Source organism: Hyperolius riggenbachi, chromosome 12, assembly GCF_040937935.1.
Source record: "Hyperolius riggenbachi isolate aHypRig1 chromosome 12, aHypRig1.pri, whole genome shotgun sequence".
NCBI classification, from domain to species: domain Eukaryota; kingdom Metazoa; phylum Chordata; class Amphibia; order Anura; family Hyperoliidae; genus Hyperolius; species Hyperolius riggenbachi.
In genome coordinates this window covers 59,716,631-59,738,174 of record NC_090657.1, presented here as the reverse complement: position 1 = coordinate 59,738,174, position 21,544 = coordinate 59,716,631, and the positions used below count along the sequence as shown (strand labels likewise).

The window sequence follows — 21,544 nt, the reverse complement described above, 5'->3', positions numbered from 1 at the left end:
CCCCCCCCTGTGTTTGTTTATTTGTATGTGTCTGTTTGTTTGTTTTTTAATAAAAAGTGTGTTTTTTTTTCTTCCTCTTGTATACCCCCCTCTCTCCCTCCCCCGGCCGGCCAATCCCTGTGATCGGCTGTCATAGGCTTCATCCTATGACAGCTGATCACCTCAGTGGCTCAGGAGGGGACAGCCGTGTCACACGGCTGTCCCCAGTACAGCGCTGCTGCTGATCGCAGCGCTGTACGGGTAATTAGACGGCGATTACGCCGTCTAACAGTCTCCTGAGCGGCAATAGCAATAGGAACCTGCGGGGGAACGAGAGGATGAGGAGAGGAACGGGAAGACTCTATAGGACCCAGTTTCTGTTTTTTTTTTTTGTTTTGTTTTGTTTTTTTAAATCTTCACTTTAGATTCACTTAAAACAGAACATGATCATTCTATAGCCAATTTTTACTTTCTGTAACTGGTGCAAGAACTCAAACTACAAGTTCCTATTAAGTACAAGCAGCTGTGTTCGCTACAATAACTGGGTATCCAAAGACATAAAAACAAAAGTTCTTTACGTTTAATATCTGACTATACAAGACTTCCCTGGGACCACTATCGTGAAAAAAGTAAGCAGTTAAAAGTTGACAGAACCGACAGGTTTTGGGCCAGTCCATTTTCTCATTGGGGATTCTCAGGGTTTTCTTTGTTATCAACAGCATTTCCTGAACAGCAGTTGCAAAGTTTAACTGACAAAGTAGTGTGCAAGTGAGTAGGGAGGCTGGCTGGTATCTTACTATTTTCCAAGTAAACTGCTGCTCAGGAAATGCTGTTGAAAACAAAGAAAACCCTGAGAAAACCCTGCCGGTTCTGTCAGATTTGAACTGCCTCTTTTTTTGCGATAGTGGTCCTTTAACCATTTTAGTCTTTTGGTCATCACTGTCACATCCAAAAGGCTGCTACTGCGAGCTCCCGTGCCGCCCTCCATTAGCCCGGAGATCAATGAATGGGAACATAGTTTTCCCATTCATTGATCTAAGTCCTCGGTAGAAAGACCAATAGTTTTTTATGAGAAGCTGCTGTAATGCTTGGCAGATCTCCTGCTTTCTTTCAGCCACTATATTCCAATCTATCACCACCATCGCCCTATGTGGTGCGTCCCCGCTTGAATGGGAGGTGAGGATTTAACACCTGCCCAACTTCGGTTACACACAGGCCTTGTAGGTGCAAGATATAGCAGCTGAGGCAGAGTAAGCAAGGGTACCATCAGACTAAACAAGACTATGCAGCTGGGTGATATTAGGTAGTAGAGCGGAATGCTCTTGTGGAGAAAGTTACACATATCACACTAGGAGCTATGGACAAGGGAGCAAGATTGCTCAGAGCGACTGCCGCTCTGAGCTTCCTATAACCACCACAAATAAACAAAACACAATGGTTGCACAGTACAACCGCAGCACTGAGCATCTGATGCCCACCACACTGAGTAACAAGGACAGACAACAGACAGACGAAATGCTTGCCCCAGCGATAGCAAACATCCACACAGACACGGACAAGACAAACAAGACCGCCTAATGCCAATTTGCGTCAAGTCCTCGGGCTGGCTACTGCAGGAGATCGCGCGCACATCTCCTGCTGGGGGGGGGGGGGCGGAGCTCCTCATTAGGATCCAGAGCCGGAGAGAGCCCCCCTACCGAGGTAAGTACCCCCGAGGGTTTGTTTTGTGGTTTTTGTTTTTTTTTAAACAAATTCTACAGAACTGGATCAGAACCATTCAGGTCTTCAGATTCTCTCCAGGACTAACACTAGACCTCATATATAGTGGAGTATTAAAATGTTGTAACCAGACATGGGACTGCTTTGCAGGATTACTGGAAATTCATGTTCCCTAGGTGCAATAAAAATTATCAAGCTAACCACTTAACACTGTGTTCAACATTTCTAAATATTTGAAATACAGTATTTATAATACTTGTATAGCTCCCCTATATCAACCTTTGTTACGGTCACTATAGAGAGTGACCAAGAATTGCCTCTATCCCCTCACCCTGCTCACTCCATCTTCCAGCGGTGAGATACCGTTCAGTTGCAACAAAAGCTTTAGGCACAAGAACATCTTCTTTCCTCAGGGGGTAGCCCTGCTTAATGCAGAACCACACTAACTGATCCAGCACAAACAGCAGCAATGCTAAAAATTGCTAGGACTTGAAGAGGATTTGTAACTTAAAAAATTCCCCTTGGGGGTACTCACCGAGAGTGAGACAGTACTGGGCCTGCGCAGTAAACTCCTGGTGATGTCAGCGGGAGCGAGGACACGGCCGTGCAGGCACAGTGGTTTCCCAACTATAAAGTCGCAAATTCCGGAAGTGAACTAGAGGCGGGGACCGGAGCATTTGTGAGTGCCTGCGCAGGACCATTAGAAGCCCCAGGTAAGTTCAACTCTTTTTTTCCCCTACAGTACTCCTTTAAGCCATAAGAAAACAGGTCAATCAGTTGCAGCAGTCCAGTAGCAAGCTACAAAGATTTACATACAATTAGCATATTATTTACATCACGCCTAGTTCTTGATCTCATGCAGAGGAAGTTGTGTAAGCAGTTTATTGGCAGAGTGCAGAGAGGTAAGTTAAGGTACGTGCATTAGTACCTGATCCCCTTGGACGACATCCCTGGGTCGGGCTGCACTCACGCGTGTCAGCTGTGTAGCAGAAGATGCGCTTTGTTGCTATGGGGGGAGGGGGCAATGGAGGGATGATGGTCGGTGCATGTGTGTCATCACGCGGCAGGCGCAGAAGCGGTGCAATCAATAAGATTGGTGGGGGGATAGTTGTCGCTTGCGTTGAGTAGATCGGCCTGGCAGATTGCTCGTGGGGATTGGGGATTGGGGGTCACCAGCTGCCATACACAAGCCTGATTATCGGCTGAGGCGGCGGCCAGATAACTTAAGTCACGTGTGCTTGAGAATGCCTATTGTCAACATGGCCACACCCCTTCAGCACCTTCAAACAAGGTATCTAAATGCCCCATTTTCTGGGAACAAAGGCTCTTTTTTATTTCATTATGATGGTAGGAAAAAAAAATGACTTTTTCTCTGATGCAAAAAACGCATACCTGACTCAGCGTTACGTCGCCACAGCTAATCAAGCCCGGGAATTCAATGCCATACAGTTAAACCTATTTTTCAGGCCAATAGAGCAGCTCAGTGTTTACGGGGCTGAATTGGGGGTGACAGCGGTCAGCGTGTAGCACGGTGACGTCACAGAACTCCGGCAAATGAAGAAGAGGGTGCCGCCACAATGTGTCAAGCAGGGGGGAACGGCAGATGGATTGAGGACAGGAGAAGGGAGAAGAAAAAAGACAGGCTTGTTCCAGCAAATGAAGAGAAGGGACGAGAGGCTTATTCAGTGGAATGACAGACGAGCTTGTTCCAAGCCATAGCTTACTGGGGGGAGAGGACTGGTGAGTCCGCTGTGCCCTGCCAAATGAAGACCACCCAGAGAGACAGGACACAGTGAGCCTTCTAAAGAGCTTCTCTCCCGCTCACCCACTGCTAATTAGTCCTCCTAGAGACACTTTGCCTTCAGGAAAATTGAAGCTTGTATCATCATCCTAAACCCCAACATATCTCAGGGGTTGGGCGGCCGTACATTCCTGCCCATGGCCGGCAAATCGGAGCCTGGCCAAAAAACGGCTAATACTAGAAGTGTGTGTTTCAGAGGAATAGGGATAAATTAGCATTACCTTCTTCTTTAATTAGCGTGCCAGGCTGTTAAAATAAAAAAGGCAAACAGGGCGCGCTGATTCGCATGACTAAATCCTGAGGACTTCATTTGTAGTTATTACTAGTCCATTTGTAATTTTTCTACAAAACTTATTTAAAAGCACTAATTCAGGTACAGATTGTTAAAATGTAATTATTTTGTGTTTAAAAACGTATTTTAACTATGAACTATGAAGAGTCTCAATCTTCTAACTGTAATATTAAATACTTAAGGGCTGGTTCAGACGGACGTTTGGAGGCGTCGCGTTCGTTGGCGTCGCGGCGGCAATGCGTTCGGGCTTTCAGCAGCGTTCGCATTGCGTTCAGATGCGGTCGCGTTTTTTCTTCCCCCAGGGGAACATTACCCGTCGCGGTTAACCGCCCCTGGAAGCAACATGTAGCTTCCAGGGGCTCCTTAAACGCCAGTGAAAATCGGGACCCGAACGCCGCGTTCGTGTAAACGCGCGTGAAAGCTTGGTACATACGCTCCCATTCACTTGAATGGGAGCGTTTAACGCCAAGCCCCGAACGCTGGCAGTAAACGCTGCACAAACGTCCGTCTGAACCAGCCCTAATGCAGGAAGAAGTGAAGGCAAGACTAAATAAATTAAAAATAGACGCCTTGTCTATTTTTAATTTATTTAGTCTTGCCTTCACTTCTTCCTGCATTAGGGCTGGTTCAGACGGACGTTTGTGCAGCGTTTACTGCCAGCGTTCGGGGCTTGGCGTTAAACGCTCCCATTCAAGTGAATGGGAGCGTATGTACCAAGCTTTCACGCGCGTTTACACGAACGAACGTGCCTGGCCCGGATGGCATGCATCCTCGGGTCCAAGGGAATTAAGTTCAGTTATAGATAAACCCCTTTATATTATCTTTTGTGACTCTCTTTCAACTGGCAGAGTCCCAGTGGATTGGTGTACAGCCCACGTTTTCCCATTATTTAAGAAGGGCAAAAAATCAGATCCAGGAAATTATAGACCTGTAAGCTTAGGGTTACTAAGAGATACTATACATGACTTCATAGTAGAAAATCTTATTTCTCAGCATCAACATGGGTTTACTAAAGACAGGTCCTGTTTGACTGACATGCTCAGCTTTTAAGAGGTAGTGAATGCTAATATGGATATTGGGAATGCTGTAGATGTGATATACTTGGACTTTGCAAAGGCCTTCGACACTGTTCCCCACAAAAGTCTGGTGCAAAAGTTGAGGATGCAAGGACTGGGGAAGAGTCTGTGTGCATGGATAGGGATCTGGCTAATGGTCAGAAAACAAAGAGTTGTGGTCAATAGATCGTACTCAAAATGGGAGACTGCTAGCAGTATGGTCCCACAGGGGTCTGTACTGGGTCCAGTGCTCTTCAATGTATTTATTAATGACCTAGTAGATGCAGTAGTGAGCAATGTTGCTATTTTTGCAGATACAAAATTGTGCAGAATCATCAACTCTCAGGAAGATAGTGTCATATTGTAACAGGATCTGGATAGGATGGCTAAATGGGCACATAAATAGCAGATGAAATTCAATGTTGAAAAATGTAAAGTCATGCATTTTGGTCGTACTAATGGTCTAGCACCATACACAGTAAACGGGATACAGATGGGGGCATCAAACTTGGAGAAGGACTTAGGAGTACTCATCGACAACAAGTTAAATAATCGTACACAATGCCAAGCCGCTGCAGCTAAAGCTAACTAAATTTTGGGATGCATTAAAAGAGAAATAAAAACCCGAGATGCTAGCATAATATTGCCACTGTTTAACTCTCTAGTAAGGCCACATCTGGAATATGGGATTCAGTTCTGGGCACCACATTACAAAAAAGATATTGCAGTTTTAGAGCAGGTGCAGAGACGAGCAACAAAATTGATACGCGGGATGCAAGGTCTCGCTTACCAAGAAAGGTTAGATAAACTGGGTTTATTTAGTCTAGAGAAAAGATGCCTTAGAGGACAGAGGGCAATATAATAGCTTGGCGGATGAGCCTTTTGTCCCTAGGCCTTCTCAAAGGACTAGAGGACATGATCTGCGCATGGAGGAAAAACGTTTTAGCCATTTATTTAGGAAAGGGTTCTTTACAGTAAGAGTGATTAAGATGTGGACTGCATTGCCACAGGAAGTCGTTATGGCAAACTCTACACCTGCATTTAAAGGGGGCTTAGATGCTTTCCTTGCATTGAAAGACATCCATGGCTACAATTACTAGGTAATGCCTAATGATGTTGATCCAGGGATTTTATCTGATTGCCATCTGGAGTTGGGAAGGAATTTTTTCCTTTGGGGGCTAATTGAACCATGCCTTGTAAGAGTTTTTTTGCCTTCCTCTGGATCAACAGGGATATGTGAGGGAGCAGGCTGGAGTTGTACTTTGTACTGGTTGAACTCGATGGACGTATGGCTTTTTTTCAACCAAAATAACGATGTAACTATGTAATATATATACATTTTTTATGAAACAAGTGTTTTCTCAGAATAAGGAAAGCACCTGCTGTACACATCTATAGACACTCATTTTCTCCTCAGAAGCTTAAAGAATATCTAAAGGAAAGAAGTGCCCCAAATGCAGGGGTGTAACTAAAATTCGTGGGGACCCCCAGGTGAAAGCTCGATGGCCCCAGACTATGGTCACACCCCTTCCCATGCCTCCCCTTGGTGCCATTCACCGCCTTGGGGCCCAAAGCACAAAAAGTCATACAATAAGTGTGGCCATCATCATATTCACTCCCATAACAAGTAGTAGCAGTCACAAAAACACCTAATCTGAAGTAAAGTCTCCTGTATCGGGGGAAGGGAAGGTTACATAGTTATTTGGGTTGTAAAAAGACATACGTCCATCGAGTTCAACCAGAGAACCAGAAAAGTATAACACCAGCCCGCTCCCTCACATATATCTGTTGATCCAGAGGAAGGCGAAAAACCCTTACAAGGCATGGTCCAATTAGCCCCAAAAGGGGAAAAAATCCTTCCCGACTCCAGATGGCAATCAGATAAAATCCCTGGATCAACATTAGGCATTACCTAGTAATTGTAGCCATGGATGTCTTTCAACGCAAGGAAAGCATCTAAGCTCCCTTTAAATGCAGATCTAACATTTGCCATAACTACTTCCTGTGGCAATGCATTCCACAGCTTAATTACTCTTACTGTAAAGAACCCTTTCCTAAATAAATGGCTAAAACGTTTTTCCTCCATAAGCAGATTATGTCCTCTAGTCCTCTGAGAAGGCCTAGGGACAAAAAGCTCATCCGCCAAGCTTTTATATTGCCCTCTGATGTATTTATACATGTTAATTAGATCCCCTCTAAGGCGTCTTTTCTCTAGACTAAATAAACCCAGTTTATCTAAACTTTCTTGGTAAGTGAGGCTATTCATCCCACGTATCAATTTTGTTGCTAGTCTCTGCACCTGCTCTAAAACTGCAATATCTTTTTTGTAATGTGGTGCTCAGAACTGAATTCCATATTCCAGATGTGGCCTTACTAGAGAGTTAAACAGGGGCAATATTAAGCCTGCGCACCCAGTAGTCCAAGGGTTCATCGCTGCTCACATTGTCTACATCCACACTTAAGGCCAGGTAGTTGGCTACCTGACGGTCCAGGCATTGGTGGAGGGTGGATCCGGAAGGGCTAAGGCGAGGTGTTTGACTAAAGAATGTCCGCATGTCCGACATCACCATGGATCGCTGGAGTGTCCTGTCCTTGCCTGCGTGGACATGGGAGAAGGATTACTGGCAGTGGTACCTTTATTGCATTGTGCTGTGACATCACCCTTAAACGCATAGTAAAGCATAGTTGCCAGCTTGCTCTGCAAGTGCTGCATCCTTTCTGCCTTCAGGTGAGTTGGTAACATGTCCGCCACTTTGTGCCTATACCGAGGGTCTAGTAACAATAACAATAACAATAATATTTATATAGCGCTTTTCTCCCTGGGGACTCAAAGCGCTGTGACCCTGCATTATGCAGTCTCAAAGGCTAGGGAAAAGAGGTGAGTTTTTAGCCTTTTTTTAAAGCTGTCCAGAGAAGGAGCCTCTCGTACTGATTGTGGAAGTGAGTTCCATAGAGTAGGGGCTGCATAGGAAAAGGCCCGAGCACCAAATGTTAAGTGTATCCTGGGAATAACCAGCTTCATCTTGTTGGCAGAGCGGAGGGTGCGTGAAGGGGCATAAAGTTCCAATAGATCCGCTATGTATTTGGGTCCCATGTGGTGTAGAGCCTTGAATGTCAGCAGGCAGATCTTAAAATTGATTCTCCATTTTACTGGCAACCAGTGAAGAGTTTGCAGTACTGGGGTGATGTGTGAGCTGCGGGGGGCATTGGCTAGGAGTCTGGCTGCAGCATTCTGTACTAGCTGTAAGGGGCGCAGAACCTTATCTGTAGATCCGATTAACAGGGCGTTGCAGTAGTCTAGGCGGGAGGATACAAATGCGTGAACCAGGGCAGGTAGGTCTTCAGCTGGGATTAGGTGTTTTATTTTCGCTATATTTCTTAGATGGAAGAAGGAAGACTTGACGACAGCTGATACCTGCTGTCTGAGTTTTAGATTTCCATCCAGGATCACCCCAAGGTTTCGCACAGAGTCTTTATACTGTACAGTATCTCCCCCAATTGCTAGTTTGAGGTGGTGAGCGTTTTGAACTTTATCCATCATGTGTGGACCACCTACCACCAACACCTCTGTTTTGTCAGAGTTCAGCCTCAGCCAGCTGGTGTTCATCCAATTTTGTAAATCCACTAGACACGCATTTATGGATGCTGATGGGTCTTGGGTGCCAGGCTTGAAGGACAGATACAGTTGTGTGTCATCTGCATAACAATGGTATCCTAAACCATAGTTCTGCATTATTTTGCCCAGTGGGAGCATGTAGACTGCAAAGAGTAATGCTCTAATAGCGTAGCGTGGCCACCCAGTACAGCTCATTCCCCTTAAATTTTTTTTTTACAGGGGTCCCTCAACAGGCTGGACAGCATGAACAATACCACGGGAACGTTGAGCAGCACAAGCCCCCTGCGACGCCTGCTGCGGTTGTTCCTCTGCCGCCGCCTCCTCCTCCCTCAAAGAAACACCTTCCTTATCATCCGAGTCTGACTCCTCTTTCCCACAGGACTCTTCCTCCACCCCCTCTGTGCAGCTGATGCTGATGAGAATTGATCGCACAGCGCTTCCTCCCGTAACTGTTCCTGTTCACGCTCCTCCACAGCTTGATCCACCACTCTACGCACGGCACACTCCAGGAAGTATGCGTACGGGATCAAGTCGCTGATGGTGCCTTCACTGCCACTCACCAGGTTGGTCACCTCCTCAAACGGCCGCATGAGCCTGCAAGCATTTTGCATGAGTGTCCAGTTGTTGGTCCAGAACATCCCCATCTCCCCAGACTGTATCCTTCTACTGTAGTTGTAGAGGTACTGGGTGACGGCTTTCTCCTGTTCTAGCAGGCGAGAGAACATAAGGTCGAATTCCAGCTAGTCGGGCTATCGCAAATTAGGCGTCTCACCGGCAACTTGTTTCTCCGCTGAATGTCAGCAAAGCGTGCCATGGCTGTGTAAGACCGCCTGAAATGCCCACACAACTTCCTGGCATGCTTCAGGACATCCTCTAAGCCTGGGTACTTTGACACAAATCTTTGAATAACTAGATTCAGCACATGTGCCATGCAGGGTACATGTGTCAGCGTTCCCAAATTCAAAGCGGAAAGGAGATTGCTGCCGTTGTCACACACCACGTTGCCGATCTCCAGCTGGTGCGGGGTCAGCCACTGATCCCCCGGTTTGTTAAGAGCAGCCAGGAGAGCTGCTCCAGTGTGACTCTCCGTTTTGAGGCAAGACATGTCTAAGATGGCGTGACACCGTCGTACCTGGCATGCAGCATAGGCCCTGGGGAGCTGGGGCTGTGTAGCGGGAGAGGAGATCGCTGCACCAGTATAGTTGAACTTCCACTCAGCCAAGGAGGAGGAAGACGACAGCGAAGAGGATGTAGCAGGAGGAGAGGAGGTGGCAGCAGGCCTGCCTGCAAGCCGTGGAGGTGTCACAAGTCGGTCTGCTGCACAGCCACGTACTCCCTGCTTGCCATCGGTCACCAGGTTGATCCAATGGGCTGTGTAAGTAATGTACCTGCCCTGACCGTGCTTGGCAGACCAGGCATCCGTGGTCAGGTGGACCCTTGACCCAACGCTGTGTCAGAGATGACACCACTTGCCTCTCTGTAGTTTGGGTATCGGGTATTTGGGTATCGCCTTTTTAGAGAATTAAATTGTGGCCTGGTATCTTCCACTGCGGTGTCCCAATGGCCACAAATTTTCGGAAGGCCTCAGAGTCCACCAGCTGGTATAGTAAAAGCTGGCGAGCTAACAGTTCCGCCAAGCCAGCTGTCAGACGCCAGGCCAGGGGGTGACTGGCAGAAATTGGCTTCTTCCGCTCAAAGATTTCCTTCACAGACACCTGGCTGCTGTGGGCAGAGGAGCAGGAACCGCTCAAGGTTAGAGGCAGAGTGGAAGAGGTTGGCTGCGATTGTGAAGGCGCAAGGGAAAAAGCGGCTTGAAGAAGATGATGCACCTGAAGGAGGAAGAGGAGAAGGAGGATGGCTTTGCTTTTGTGTGCTGCTTGTGCTCAGGTGGTCTTCCCATTGCAGTTTGTGCCTTTTCTGCATGTGCCTTCGTAAGGCAGTTGTCCCTACGTGGGTGTTGGCCTTTCCACGGCTCAATTTTTGGTGGCAGAGAGTACAGATGGCATTGCTCTGATCTGAGGTAGACACATTCGAAAATTTCGAAACCGCTGAGCCCCCCTGGGGTGATGGCACTATGGTTACATCAGCAGCTGACGTTGAAGGGCATGTTAGCTGGCTGTCCATAGGTGGCAATACATGGTGCCGGACACTGCCACCAGCTGTTTCTGATGACGAGCTCCCCCTGTTTCTTTCAGGAACTCGTCTCCTCCTACTCCTCTACGACTCCCCTTCTGAACTGTCCCCCTGTTCATCTCCTCTATTGGGAACATATGTGGCAGCCGTCATCATTGTCATCATCATAATCATCCTGCCCAGCTTCGCTTGCCTCAGACACCTCCAAAACTGCACCAACAGCAGGTACTTCATCATCATCCTCCTCACATGTTACGCCTAACTCAGACATATGAGGTGGTGTAACTTGCTTAGCACCTTCATCTGGTTGTAACAATAATGGCTGCGGATCAGTGATTTCCCCACCAAATAACTCCTGCGAAGTGTCAAATGCAGTGGATGTGGTACTTGTAGTAGCACTGGTGGCTGCGGAAGATGAGGTGTTCTGTGTTAAATAGTCAACCACGTCCTGACAATCTTGGGAGTTGATGGGACGTGGTTGCACGAAATAACATCAGCACGACCTCGCACAGACCTGCCGGGTGGCCTTCCTCTGGGTCTGCCTCTACCTCTGCCTCTATCTGTTTTGTCCATATTGGGGGGGGGGGGGGGGATGAAGTGAAAGGTATGCACTGAGTTGACTAATACAATGTGCAGTCACACAGGTGCAGTTAACAGGTATGCACAGAGTGGTATATCACACTGCATGCGCTCACGTAGGTAGGTGGTTGCACTGAAGTGAACAGCAGGTAGTAGGTATATGCAGTGATGGGTATTACAATGTGCACCTGTCACACACAGACAGGTACCGGACAGGCACAGTGACACTGCGTGTGCTCACGTAGGTAGGTGGGTGCACTGAAGTGAACAACAGGTAGTAGGTATATGCAGTGATGGGTATTACAATGTGCACCTGTCACACACAGGTAGTCACCGAATGTGCTTGGCCTGGCAGTAGCACACACAGTAGGAATTACCAAGGCTGTCTATGCAACATAACTGTCTGTGGGACACACACACACACACACACACACACACACAAATAGATCACAAGAACAAGATTAGCTCTCAAAAGAGCTGTTGAGGGGTGCTCTTTTTTTAGCAATAAGAATCAGCAAGGAGCAAGCTAACAAGCCTACAAGAGCCTAACTAAGCTTTCATTATAAGTCTCTGCATAGCAGCTCTCCCTTCTCTAATTACTGCAGGCACATGAGTGAGTCCAATGCCTGACACTGCCTGCCTTTTATAAGGGGGGAGGGGGGAAGGGCTCCAGGAGGGAGTGTAGCCTGATTGGCTACAATGTGCCTGCTGACTGTGATGTAGAGGGTCACAGTTGACCCTCATGATGCACTATGGGGGCGAATCGAACTTCCGGAAAAGTTTGCGGTTCTCCGCGATTGCGAACCATGGAAGTTCGCCGGCGAACCATTCGGGCCATCTCTAATCTTCATCAATAATTAATTAATAGAAAGCAATGTTTTAACTGATTCATAAAAACAAAAGACAAGCAAAGCGCAGGACATTGAAATGAGACTCACTTGCGTGTTCATAGCCAGTCTTCATCCTCTTATAGAGACGATATCTCCACTCCCAGGACTTCAGCTGCTTCTCCTTCTCATTGCTGTCGACCCCCAGTCCCTCGTTCTGTATCTTGGCCATCAGTTCGTTGATTCTCTGCTGAGCTTCCTCCACCAGCGTGTTCAGATGCATAGATCTGCTCTCCAGGCTGACAACTGCACAGACAACAAACAACACAATGCTTTATTCTGGGGCATAACACCGCTGATGTTCCACACAAGCAACACACAGTACAACGTCAGCAATCATTAAAGCAGAACAAATAATAATAATAATTATAATAGTAATGAGTATTTGCTGCTTCCTTTAAGTGGACCTGAACTCCTGCACAGGACAGAAGGAAAACAGAGATATGCACCCTGCATGTATTTGTATTGTATTGTTTAACCGGTTTAATTGCCCCTCATCTGTGACTAATCACCACTGTAATTTTATCTCTCAACTGTGTCATCAGCTGGCTGTCTCGGCAGAGCTGCTAATTTGTATATACAGGATGTTAACCCTATGTCTGCTTCCATGAAAGCAGGAAGTAGAGACACTGCAGATTTATTGCAGGATTTGTATCAGCTGTAACAAAATTGTTTTTTTATTTAAAGGTTATTATGATGTTGCTTATCTTTAAGAGCAGTTAGGAAGTTCTGAGTTCAGGTCCTCTTTAAAAGGAACCTGAGGTGCGAGACCTATGGAAGCTGCCATATTTATTTCCTTTTAAACAATACCAATTGCCAGGTAGTCCTGCTGAGTGCTGATCTTTCTGCTTAGTTAGGGTCTAAATCACACAAGTGAAACAAGCATGCAGCTAATCTTGGCAGATTTGTCATAGACATCTGATCTGCTGCATGCTTGTACTGGGTCTATGGCTTAAAGTATTAGAGGCAGAGGATCAGCAGGTCAGCCATGCAACATGCATTATTTAGAAGGTAATAAATAGGGATGGTCGCTGCATTCCGCGGAATTATAAATTTCGCGATTCCGCCCGGAATTTGGCGATTCCGGTTCCGATGCGACGAAACGGAATTGCTATAGCCCTAAATCGGAATTTCCGCGGAACAATATGAAATTGTGCAGAATTTTACGGAATTCAATTTTTCCCCCCCCCCCGAACTGATTTCTGCCTAATAAGAAGAATTTGTACTCGATAGACTCCCTCCCGGAGGGAGGAGGGTCTGGTCTTCCAGGGAATTGTAGGATTTCAAAAGCCAGGTTACATACCTTGGCCAGGAATTGAACCCAGGTCTGAGTGCTTGGTAGGCTGCTATCCTAACCATTATACCACCAACACTACATACTGAAGCCAGCCTAGCATGTACTATTGTGATATATCCAAGAGAACAATGAGCTTGCTCAGGAAATTGTAGGATTTCAAAAGCCAACTCACATACATTGTCCAGACCCAGGAATTTAACCCAGGACTACCGCTCTGTAGGCTGCTATCCTAACCATTATACCACCAACACAACACACTACAATGCTACATGCTGAAGCCAGCCTAGCATGTACCATTGTGATATACCCAAGAGAAAAATGAGCTTGCTTAGGGAATTGTAGGATTTCAAAAGCCAGCTTACATACATTGGGTGGGAATCGAACCCAGGTCTAGTGCTTGGTAGGCTGCTATCCTAACCATTATACCACCAACACAAAACACTACAATGCTACATGCTGGAGCCAGCCTAGCATGCACCATTGTGAAATACCCAAGAGAAAAATGAGCCCTCTCTCTCTCTCTCTCTCTCTCTCTCTCTCTCTGGGACTTGATGCCATTGAACTGAATTTTCAGCTTAAAACCATCAATGGATACCGGCAGAATTTCACAGGCAATTTCGGAATTCCGCCGGATTGAAAAAGCAATTCCGTTCCGACCAAACGGAATGACCAATTTCCGCCTAAAATTGCGGAAAATACAATTATGCGGAAAGCGGTGACCATCCCTACTAGAGAGAGAGAGAGATGAATCTACATGGCTATCTGGGGTTCTCTTCGGACAACTGTTGAACACAAAAGGCAAGGCCATGCCTGGGTGGGCTTGAACCACCAACCTTTCAGTTAACAGCCAAACGCGCTAACCAATTGTGCCACTGTAATGGATTGCGGAAACACCGCCGCACGGTCTGACAGCGGGATGGCTGTTTCCGTGTTCAGACCGGCGGTTTCCGCACAACAGCATGCGTCTGGGTTGTCTGAGCCTAGTAGTGCACACAGATGGAGAGCTGCGCGCACGCGCTAGGAGGCAGGACCTTTATGCCAATAGGAAAGGGATCAGCTGATCAGAACTATCAGCTGATCCCAGCGCAGTGGGTGATTGGCTGAGTGGGACTGGGCGGCGCTGAGGAGCGCTGCACTATATATACTTCTTGCCTGTCCGTTGCTGGTTGTCTGCCGTTGCAAATACTAACGTGTGAGCTCTCAGACCAGTCAGATCACACAGTGTGTTAGAACCAGGAGGACCTGGGAATTCACACTTAGCCAGAATACGTTTGTGTTATATGTTAGACCAGTTCCAGGGTGTTGTGACCACGGACCTCACACCCAAGCTTAGGGATACTGTGTCATTGCTGTGTTATACTCTAGACTAGTTCCAGGGTGTCGAGACCAAGGAACTCACACCCCAGTCTAGGACTTTGTTATACTTATATGTTATGACCATTTGCTCTGTCGACCTTTCTCTTGCTTTGTGATTCGGTACCTCTGCATATCTGTATACCTGTAGCCAGACCTTGCCTGTACCCGGTTACTGAATCAGTCTCTCTCTCTCTGTACCTGATCTGCTCGTGTGTTGCCGACCTGGCCTGCCCGACCACTCTAGCTGTCACTCTCCCTGAGTGCTCAGTCTAACTGTACTAGCAGTAACACCATTCCACCTGGTGTCGGCTGCAACCAGGACTTCCGCTCCTCAAGAGAGTCCTCTCTGCAGTACTGCCAAGGGCTCTACCCCTTAGGAGTCCTCTGGCTGCAGTATAGTCTGATTCCCAGTATAGCAGGGAATCATTGGCTCCCAGGTTCTCTCTATCCCCTCTCCTAGGAGATAGTTCACACACAGCCATAGGCCACCTGCTCCTCAGGTGGTCCATGCTCATAGTTTCTGCGTCTCCCGCCCCACGGGAGATAGCCTACTGTTGCACCAAAAACACTTACACATTACTAGGTGTCCAGAGGTTAGTCATACTTGTATTATTGGTGATTCTGCAGATCATCAATAATCAGGTATACATCTGTATTGTTGGTGATACTGCAGATCACCAATAATCAGATTCTCTCTGTGTGCTGACACCGATCGTTACAGTCACAGAGACTGTGTACCACAAAGACTGTACATGCAGTTGCTGTTGAATGATTTTATGGGGATGTATGTGTGTCTTTTGAAGGGAGGACGTAAGTCTGCTCTAAGAAGTTTCAGCATGTAGTGTTGGTGGTATAATGGTTAGGATAGCAGCCTACCAAGCACTAGACCTGGCTTAAATTCCCGGCCAATGTATGTAAGCTGGCTTTTGAAATCCTACAATTCCCTAAGCAAGCTAATTTTTCTCTTGGATATATCACAATGGTACATGCTAGGCTGGGGAGGGAGGGGGGAGGAAGGAGAAAAAGGACTAAGGGAACAGTTAATTGGGTCTATGGGCTACCATCTAGCATAAAAAAGGTTCCATTTGCGATTCTTTTAAATTTTTCCGCCGGAATCCGAAATTCCTCAAAAATCCGGCAGAATTTTCATAGCGACGGAATTCAGCGCTGGCGGAATCCGTGAATTCCGGCGGAACGGAACTTGCTACTTCCGATCATCCCTAGTAACAAACATGTCAGCCTCTGCATCCCTTTCACCTCAGGTTCCCTTTAAATAGGCACGTTAGTAACCTATAGTAGAACGTAGCTAATTTTTCCGGATACACACTCCTATGGCAATATTTATCCAAGCCTCAGCATCAGAAATACTTCCTATATCTATATATTGCTGTAGAGTGGCATGTAGCCCCGCCCTCCCAGTGATGCTTAGCCTAGGCTGTTTAGCTAGGTGACATTCTCCTCCCAGAGGATTCTGGGGAGACCAGGCATCACTTTCACTGCCTTTAGAATTCTCCAAAACATTCCGCAGAGCTGAACCTGACAGGACTAAAGAGGTCGCCACCTGTGATACATTTCAGTATGTAAATCAGAGTGAGAAAAGGATGGGCAAACACAAACTAAATAAACTAATATTGCATAAAAATAAGCAAATGTATTCATTACATTTTTTTTCCCTACAGTTCCTCTTTAACCCCCTTGGCGTTCTGATTCTTTCCAGATTTTAGGGTCTAAAAGCGGTGCAATTTTTTTGCACCTTTTCAGACCCTAAAACCTGGAAAAAATCATGCGGCCAGGGAGATCTGCAGCAGCCCAGCAATCACTCACCTCCCTGGCTCCAGCGCTGCAGTTAAGCCTCCGTCCTCCGGGTGGCGCTGCAACTCTAAAGTGAAATTGCCGACTGTCGTCATGACGACAGCCGCCGATCTCACCAGGGGGAAGCAGAGCCCCGGAGGAGAGGAAGAAGAATGCCAGCCGACGTCGGGATCCCCGGGAGGTATGTAGGAACGCTCCCGCTGCGCGTGTTGCTCTGCATTCAGCCTCCAGTGGCCACCTCGAGCAGAGGTCGGGATCACCGCTCTTAGCTGCGGTTTTCCGCCCCGACCCTAGCTCGGGATAACCGCCAAGGAGGTTAAAGGACCTCTGTCGCAAAAATCGGAAAATGTAAAATACATGTAAACATATACAAATAAGAAGTATGTTTCTCCCAGAGTAAAATGAGCCATAAATTACTTTCCTCCTATGTTGCTGTCACTTACAGCAAGTATTAGAAATCTGACATTATCGACAGGTTTTGGACTAGCCCATCTTCTCATAGAGGGGTTATCAGGGTTTTCTTTATTTTTAAAAGCACTTAGTGAATAGCAGTTGCTCCATCCAACTACCAAAAAAAAAAAGAGTGCAGCGAGCACAAAGGCTGGCCAGCGTCATTGTATAAATCTTTTTCAGGGAATGTTTTTATAACGTATAATGGCTAAGCTGAGAATCCCCCATGAAGAGTTGGACTAACCGAAAACCTGTCGGTAATGTCAGATTTCTACTACTTACTGTAAAGGTGGCCACTAACGGTCCAATTTCTAGCGAAAATTCGTTCAAGCGATCAGAAATTCTGTTTGGACGAAAAATCGTTCACTACACCATGAACTAACCAATCTTTGCTTCCTTATCTATCACATCCAACAAGAAAATCCAAATTTTGGTTTGACAAAAATCCAATCGGACGACTATTTTTATAATTGTTTGTAATCGATTGTGTCCATCAACTGAGATTATTTACAACCAATCCGATCAGAATTTCTGACCGCTCGAACAACTTTTCGCTAGAAATTGGACAGTTAGTGGCTACCTTAAAGGAGTCATCAGGGATAATTTAATAAAATAAGTGCTATTTACCGGGGGCTTCCTCCAGCCCCAAGCTCCCAGCATGTCCCTCGCCGCAGCTCTCCCCGCAGCCGTTCACCGCAGCTCCGTCCCGGTCCCCGGCAATGACGTCAGGGCGACCTCCAGGTCGGCCTGTACTGCACCTGCACAAGCAGCGCCGTCAATCACCGCCACATGGGCCGGAGCGGACTGCACAGACGCAGTAGTTCTGCGCCTGCGCAGTCCGCTCCATCCCACGTGGGGGAAATTGACAGCGCCGCTTGTGCAGGTGCAGTACAGGCCGACCTGGAGGTCGCCCTGACGTCATTGCCGGGGACCTGGACGGAGCTGCGGTGAATGGCTGCGGGGAGAGCTGCGGCGAGGGACATGCTGGGAGCTTGGGGCTGGAGGAAGCCCCCGGTAAGTAGCACTTATTTTATTAAATTATCCCTGATAACTCCTTTAAAGCAGTGTTCCCCAACCCTGTCCTCAAGGCCCACCAACCGTGCATGTTTTGTGGAAATCCTCAGAGGCAGTTAATCAGCTCTGCTGAGACACGGATTACCTCACCTCACCTGTGCATGTTTGTGGTTTTCTGCAAAACATGTACTGTTGGTGGGCCTTGAGGATAGGGTTGGGGAACTATGCTTTAAAGGACTTACGAGACGAATAAAAAAAAAAAAGTAAAGTACCTGCAGCAAATCTGAATGCACGGAGGACGCCATCCGCGCCCTCTGTGCAGTTAAGCCGGGTCCCCGCTGCTTAATCTCCCCCCGGACAAGCTCCCGACCCCACAGGCTGTCATGCCTCCTGTAAAATGGCCGCCTTAGGTTGCCGCGACTGTGCAGTCCGCATAGACGTGAGTGCGGCTGCGCAGCTCTAGGGCCCCCCCACCCCCCGATCCACGCTACAGGCTGTCTCCTGTGCATGGATCGGGGGGAGGCCCTAGAGCTGTGGGGCTGGGAGCCGGAGATTAAAAAAAAAGACAAAAAAGCTATGTAGGCTAGAGTTTTCTCACTGAGACCCTGTTTTTTTTTTTTTTTTGAGACGCATGTGCTGGAAGAGTCCCCATGTCCATGCAAGTTCTAGCCACTCCCCCAACAGCCCTCATGTACCCACCACACCTCTCTCAACACCTCCATCATGACTTCAGTCATGCTACCACCACCACCACCAACATACCTGCAGCCATACTACCATCACAACTCCAGCCTCACCCCCATCACCCACCCACCATACCTACAGCCACAACCCCACCAGACCTCTAGTCATGTTCCCATCATGCCTCTGCCAACACGTCCACCATGACTTCACCCATGCTACCACCACCATACCATACTACCATCACAACTCCAGCCCCATCCCCACTATACCTACAGCCATACCCCCAATACAACTCCAGCTACGCTCCAACAACACCTCCTGCAGTACTTCCACCACAAATCCAGCATGTGGCTACTGAAGTGAAGTCTGCTTAGAGGAGGGGGTCAGGTGACCCTCAATATTGAGAACTCCTGTAAGGTACGTATTAGTAGAGTTTAATGAGTGGAGTGGTCTTGCTTTTGGCAGGGGTAAGAAGAAGTAGGTAGTGGCAAAATTGTGTAAACAAGCCATAGTCGTTTTAGTCTGCAGCATTACATGCTGGACAGAAACGTGCCAGACTCCTGCCTAATAACTAAAATTGTGCACTGGGGTGATCTAAAAAATACTAATTAGCAAAGCTTAGACTTAGTTCTGTTGTCATTGTTGCACATTCCAAGGGAGTGGATACTGATGTAAGTCCCTGTAAAGGAGACATTGCCGCTTAATGACTGCAAATTAAATTCTGTACAGGGCAAACTTAGAGTTACCCCCCTGGAGCATATATAATATGCAATTCCAGCCGTGGTGGTTGTTCCGCAGGGACCAGTAGGCTGCCCTGTGCCTTTTTATCCCATCCATGACACAGCAGCAGTCTAGCGAAAGGTAAGCAGACACTTGGATATGAGGTTTATTAATACTCAGCAGGATATTAACTTGCTACATAAGGTTCTTGACACAGTAGTAAAGTGGGAAGTGAAAGGGCAAATGATATGTAATCTAGATAAGCACAAGGTTATGAACATGGACCCTGTCAGTAATTGAACCAAAGTACACTCGGTGATTGAATTGTAGGAATGAGCAACACTTTTGAAAAATGACCACAAAAAGTTTCTGTAAAAAAAATATGTTTTAGCTGTAGGCCGCAGAGGCCCTGATCAACTTGTTGCTGCTGTATTTAGAGGGTTTGTGCACTGAAAACATGCCCAGCAGTCCCTCCGTCATGACGTACCTATTGCGGCAGTGCCGCTTCAGTTGGTCGCCGGGATAAGCAGATATGGGTAAGATATCAGCTTACCTGGCACCTATCCTAACCTTAACCCACCAGTTAAGGGAACGAACCTTAACACTCCTTGGAGGTACCTAGCTGTAACTCCTCCTACCCAATGCCTAACCTTAATTCCTCCTTAAAGGGAAGGTTCAAGCAAAAAAAAAAAATGAGTTTTACTTACCTGGGGCTTCTACCAGCCCCATGTAGCCATCCTGTGCCCTTGTAGTCACTCACTGCTGCTCCAGTCCCCCGCTGGCAGCTTTCTGACCTCGGAGGTCAGGGCCACATTGCATACATTTTTACGCATTCCAGCTAGTGCAGGAACAAACATTTACGCGTTGCACCACTAACGCGTAAAAATGTATGCGTTAATGTTCCTGCACGAGCAGGAATGTGTAAAAATGTACGCAATTCGGCCCTGACCTCCGAGGTCAGAAAGCTCCCAGCGGGGGACTGGAGCAGCAGTGAGTGACTACAAGGGCACAGGATGGCTGCATGGGGCTGGTAGAAGCCCCAGGTAAGTGAAACTCATTTTTTTTTTTTGCTTGGACCTTCCCTTTAACCACTATACCCCGAAGGGGTTTTTACCCTAACGGACGAGTGATTTTCACTTTTCATTGCTCATCCCTTTCATTTGCCAAAAGCTTAATCACTACTAATCACAAAAAAATTACTTATTTCTTGTTTTTTTCATCACCAATTGGGCTTTTTAGGGTTGATATTTGTTTTCAGTAATTACTTTATTTTCTATGCATTTTAAAGGGAAAAACAAGGAAAAAATTAAAAACATACACAATTTCTCCAATTTCATCCCCTATAGTTTTAATATAAACACTGCTACTGTACATAAAACCCACACATTTTATCTGCCTATTTGTTCTGGTTATCATAAGATTTTAATTATGTCCCTAGTACAAAGATTGTTTTTTTTTTTTTTTTTTTTTTTGCACTATTTTCACGTGCACGGGAATGCACATGCACAGCAACAGCAGCACAGTCTGACTTATAAAAACATCCTGGAGCCATTAAGAGGCTCTAGCAGGACGCTTTTATAAGTCAGCTTTTCATTAAGTGGTTAAAGAAAAAAAAAAAAGAAAAAAAAGACAGGAGCAGACTGAGGGGACCCCGAGAAACCGCCTGGGAGTGGAGCTGCAGCATGGGACAGATATAGTCTGGAGGAAGCCCTAGGTAAGTAGGTCGTCTTTTTTTTTTTTTACGTCGCACCTGCCCTTTAAAGTGAACCAGAGACGAAGCACCCTCATGTATTTAACTATATAGATCAGTGGGAACATTAGAGAAAACACCTACCTAGCTTTCAGTTTCATTCTGCACTGCACAGCTTGCTTCTTATCAAACCTGATAAAATCCCCGACTGAGCATTCAGTCTGGCTTTGCTCATGAATATTTATAGCTTAGTCTGCAGTGCAGAATGAAACAGAAAGCTAGGTAGGTGTGTTCTCTAATGTCCCCACTGATATATATGGTAAAATACAGGAGGGTGCTTCGTCTCTGGTTCCCTTTAAGGTGACAACCCTAATTACTTTTGGGCGCAAAATTACCAATAGTAGTAGCTGATTGTTGACGATGAGGATCTCCTACAACCATTAAATTCTATGTAGTAACC

General features: G+C 46.8%; 1 protein-coding gene across 1 annotated transcript in view; it reads right to left on the bottom strand.

Moving 5' to 3' along the window:
• Positions 1–21,544, bottom strand: part of ANKFN1 (ankyrin repeat and fibronectin type III domain containing 1) — a 964,382-nt gene that overhangs the window by 281,017 nt on the left and 661,821 nt on the right. The window contains exon 8 of the mRNA XM_068263418.1: positions 12,113–12,307. Coding sequence (XP_068119519.1) covers positions 12,113–12,307 — 195 coding nt within the window. The remainder of the gene's footprint in view (positions 1–12,112; positions 12,308–21,544) is intronic.